At 36.5% G+C, this 4121-nt stretch overlaps 1 protein-coding gene across 1 annotated transcript; it reads right to left on the bottom strand.

Moving 5' to 3' along the window:
* Window positions 1–783: 783 nt before the first annotated feature.
* On the bottom strand, window positions 784–1632 carry LOC136797222 (uncharacterized). Its single transcript, XM_067053191.1, has one exon. It carries the CDS (start codon window positions 1630–1632, stop codon window positions 784–786), a length of 849 nt encoding a protein of 282 aa, XP_066909292.1.
* Window positions 1633–4121: the final 2489 nt, after the last annotated feature.

Below are 4121 nucleotides of genomic sequence, written 5' to 3'. Positions count from 1 at the left end.
CCTTACTTCATCCATTACCTCTAGGATTTCTTGTGGACTTTTGTTCTTGACAATGGTTTATTACTAGTTTTTAGGCAAATTGTTCCTGAAAATGTTGCTTTCATCTCCTGAGGGCGTTTTTTATATCTTCATCACAGTTTCATTGTTTTCCTTTTCAGTTCTGATGGGTTTGATTAGCTTTCCTTTCAACATTACAATTTTTCACCAAAATGTTCTAGAAGATTCATGATGGTCCTCACTCAGCTTTTTACCGAAATCCTCCATAACCTTTTATAGGACCTGGTTTATGTATTTCAGCATCTCTTACTACTTTGACATCGGTAAAACATTTCCTTTTATGCCAATCATATATGAAATAGTCAATTAAACATTTTGTTTCAGTAAGATTTTAGACTTAATTAGATCTCCTCGCTATTGCGGATTGAATATCTAAAGTGGAAATCATAATGATTTTTCAAATGAGGTTGTCCATTGGCAAATTGACTAACTTTAATCAGAATGCTATTATTATTACTATCCGGGTTTTCTCGCCATTGCGGGTTGAATATCTGAGGTGGGGGACCTAGAAGTCCCACCTTAATATTCTGTTTTTTTTTTTCATATATTTAATAATTTTCGCACTATACGTGCAGTGTCTAAGAGCCTGTTGAGCCTCTCTTAGCACGTCCATAGGAACCCCCATAACATTGATTTTGGTATGAGACCATTCGTAGATATTATGAATGGAATAGTGGTAACACCTTCCAATTTATATATTTCTTTCAATTCTATCGCCAATCCCTGCTATTTGCTCAGTTTTTCTCCCACAGTGGACCTTATATTATTATCGTTGGGGATCCCAACATCAATAAGTTCCGCTTTCTTTTTTCTTAGGTCTATAAGGAGGATGTTTGGCTTATTATGGCGTGCTGTGTGGTCTGTAATAATTGATTTATCCCTATATAGCCTGAGAGAACCTTTTTGGAGGAGTTTATTTGGGTGGTACTTGTAATAAGGGCTCTTATCTTCAATTAGGCTGTACTTCACAGCCAGAGCCTGATGCAATATTTTGGCCACATGGTTGTACCTCTGCAGATATTCATTACCAGCCAGCACTCCACATCCACCAGTGATATGTTGGATTGATTCGAGCGTTACTGAGCATAATCGACACTTATCTGGTGTTGTTGCGTCTTTAAACACACGCTTCCTATATGATCTCGTGGCAATCACTTGATCTTGAATAGCAACCACAAATCCCCCTGTCTCGGAGAATAGCCTTCCAGCTTTTAACCATTCAACTGATCTCTCTTTGTCTATGAAGGCTTCGTTCAGTTGGCTATAGAATCTCCCATGCAGAGACTTGCTTTTCCATTCTGCCAGTCGTTCATTTTGTGATACGATTGTTGATTCAACACCTTTGCTCAGATTAAGTGCAGTTAAACCAGAGTCCATCTTTGTGATGGCGAGACAAACCCCTGTTGTTTTTGAGAGAAAGTATTGGCGTAGGGTCTCTTCCTGTTCGCGGCAAGCTTCTTCAATATTTAGCAATCCACGTTCTCCTTCTTTTCTAGGTAAATACAGACGAGCTGTAGAATATATTGGGTGGTGGGTCCGTTCTTGTGTGAGAGTTGTTCGTACAAGGCGATCCATCTCCTGTAGGCTTGTATTTGACTATTGTACTATGCCGAAGTTATAACTAAGAGCTGGTATAGCCCACGTGTTGATGGCCTTGATTTTTTGCTTCCCAGTTAGTTGGGTTTTGAGCACTTTTCGTAACCTAAATTTGAGCATTTTTAGAAATGCTTATTACATATATTTTCGAGATATTTTAAGATGCTGTTGTATGCCCAAATATTTATATAATTTATTAACTTCAAGTTTTTTTATGAGCTCTTCTTCATGAACCAGAATGTTCTGCTTACTAATCCCTTTCCCCATGAACACTGCACATTTATCAATGCTAAATGACATTCCTATGTCTTGTATAAAAGATTGAAGCTGTTTCATCTACGATACTATATTTTGTAGTTCTTTATTTTTCGCGTATAGTTTGAGGTCATCCATGCACAGCTGTGGCTGACTGTGGACCTCTCGTCGTCGATGACAACCTTATATCCCTCCTTATTCTTTCGAAGAATCCTGCTTAATGAAAATAGCGCCATGCAGAACCAAATTGGGCTTAGACAATCCCCTTGGTATATTCCTCTCAGTATTTTGATTTGATTGGCCGTGCAGGTAGCTCCGACTTTCACCGTAGTTTTCCATTCTGCCATCAGGTTTGAAAGGATTCTGCTTATATTAGTATGAATCATGTATATATCAACAAATTTTAGTAGCCAGCTGTGTGGAACAGAGTAAAAGGCCTCTTTATAATCAATCCAAGCCATAGAAAGACTTCCCTGTTTTTTCAAGACTTGTGCAGCATTGAACGAATCTATAACTAAGAGCTCCTTACAACCCCGAACCCGCTTTTTGCACCGTAGCTGTTCTATAGGAATCATATTCTCATTTTCAAGGTGTTGATATATCTTGGTCGCCAGGATAGAAGTGAGAATTTTATATAAACCATTTAAATACGTTATTGGCCGGAAGTCTTCACGTAGGTTTAATTCATTGTTCTTTGGAAGCATATAAGTGATGCCATCAGAGAAACCATCAGGGGGCTTTTGCGTGTCATCAAGTATTTCCTGGTACTCTTTGGTTAGCAACTCATGCAAGCAATGATTTTTTTTAATCCAATAATTATTATTATTATTGAAACAATAAAGTTGATTATTCGAGGATATGTTGATCAGTGCTCGTAGAAGAGAAGAGAGTTCTCTTTACATATCTTAAATAATATTGACTTTAATGGGAGCGCAGTGTCACTGTTGTAAGTCATAGTGGTTCAAATTCAAAGTACTCGAGTTCGAATCAGGTAGGGCGGAAAACTATTTTATGTTACACTGTAGAGTGTAAGTGAGTCTACCCTGTGGGTTCTGGAGCCCTCCTGGTGTCCACCCAACCTCATAAAGTGGGTAACCTTCATTGGGGAAAATCTGACAGTTGACCCTGATCTTAAAAAATCATCTCCTTGTTCTAAAAACAGTACTTTCAAAATAATGAAAGGAGGAGTTATACGTGGGTCGTAGCGGATAAATTTAATTTCTTTGACTTAAATACATAGAACTACACTACTGAACTATGTTTCTAAAATGTTTTTTTTTTAAATTTATTCAAGTTAATTAGTTATTATTTGATTTAAAACTATCTAGTAGACGAGTGGGTCAATAAAGTTTAAAACATTTTTACGAAGCGACGAAAGACGTATGAAAAATATATGTTAAAGAGCGTTGATATGACTCAAAGATAATAAAAGTGTAGATATAAATCTGTGAATAGTATAGAGCTGACAGATACAATAAGAAAGAGGAACTGTAAAACTATGATATATAGAAGGCCGTATAACTTTTACTGCTCCTGAGCCTTTAAAAACTGCAGATAACTATTACGACTTTCTGTATCACAGCGATCCGGTCGTAAACTGTTAACTGCTCTTAACAGCTACCGACTTAACAGATATCGGTATCTGGTAAGTATCCTTCCAGGTTTATACTTTATCTCATTCTCTCACTCCATCTCCCTCATTCTCAATATGTTTTAGGATAAGGGGATTAAAAGCTTTTCGTTCCTGGTTCTGATATAAATTTTAGAATATATTTATTAAAACTGGATATTCCATTTAAATTTGTTAAATATCAATATTAATTGTTAAACAAGTATGTCCTTTATCCAGCTCCGCTTAAACACTGTGAGTGTGTTACCTTGTGTGAGTACTATGACCATGCCATTCATGTATGTATGTGTTATCATTGAAGTTGCCAACGATTGTCGTTTGTTTTGTATGTGCACCTGAACAGTTGGCATGTAAAGTTATGTTGCTGACATCAGAAGGTTATTGTTATGTTTCTGAAAATATTGAACTACTAATAAACTAATAAAGATAAACTGACCAGATAAAAACAAGTATGTACATTGTATGTTAACGCAAACAAATATGATATAACAAAAATTAATCGACAATAGTTTGCCCTCCTTGATTCCTGGATTCCCCTCAAAGCTTTATCCCAAATCTTCTCTAATAACCCTCTTGTTCAAGA

Source organism: Halyomorpha halys, unplaced genomic scaffold (assembly GCF_000696795.3).
Source record: "Halyomorpha halys isolate HHAL.00 unplaced genomic scaffold, Hhal_1.1 Scaffold10813.1, whole genome shotgun sequence".
Taxonomy (NCBI): domain Eukaryota; kingdom Metazoa; phylum Arthropoda; class Insecta; order Hemiptera; family Pentatomidae; genus Halyomorpha; species Halyomorpha halys.
Note: the sequence above shows the minus strand (reverse complement) of the source record. Positions and strands in the feature narration are given on the sequence as shown.

Coding starts and splice junctions, on each gene's coding strand:
- LOC136797222 (XM_067053191.1), bottom strand. CDS start 1,632: ATGGATCGCCTTGTACGAACAACTCTCACACAAGAACGGACCCACCAC.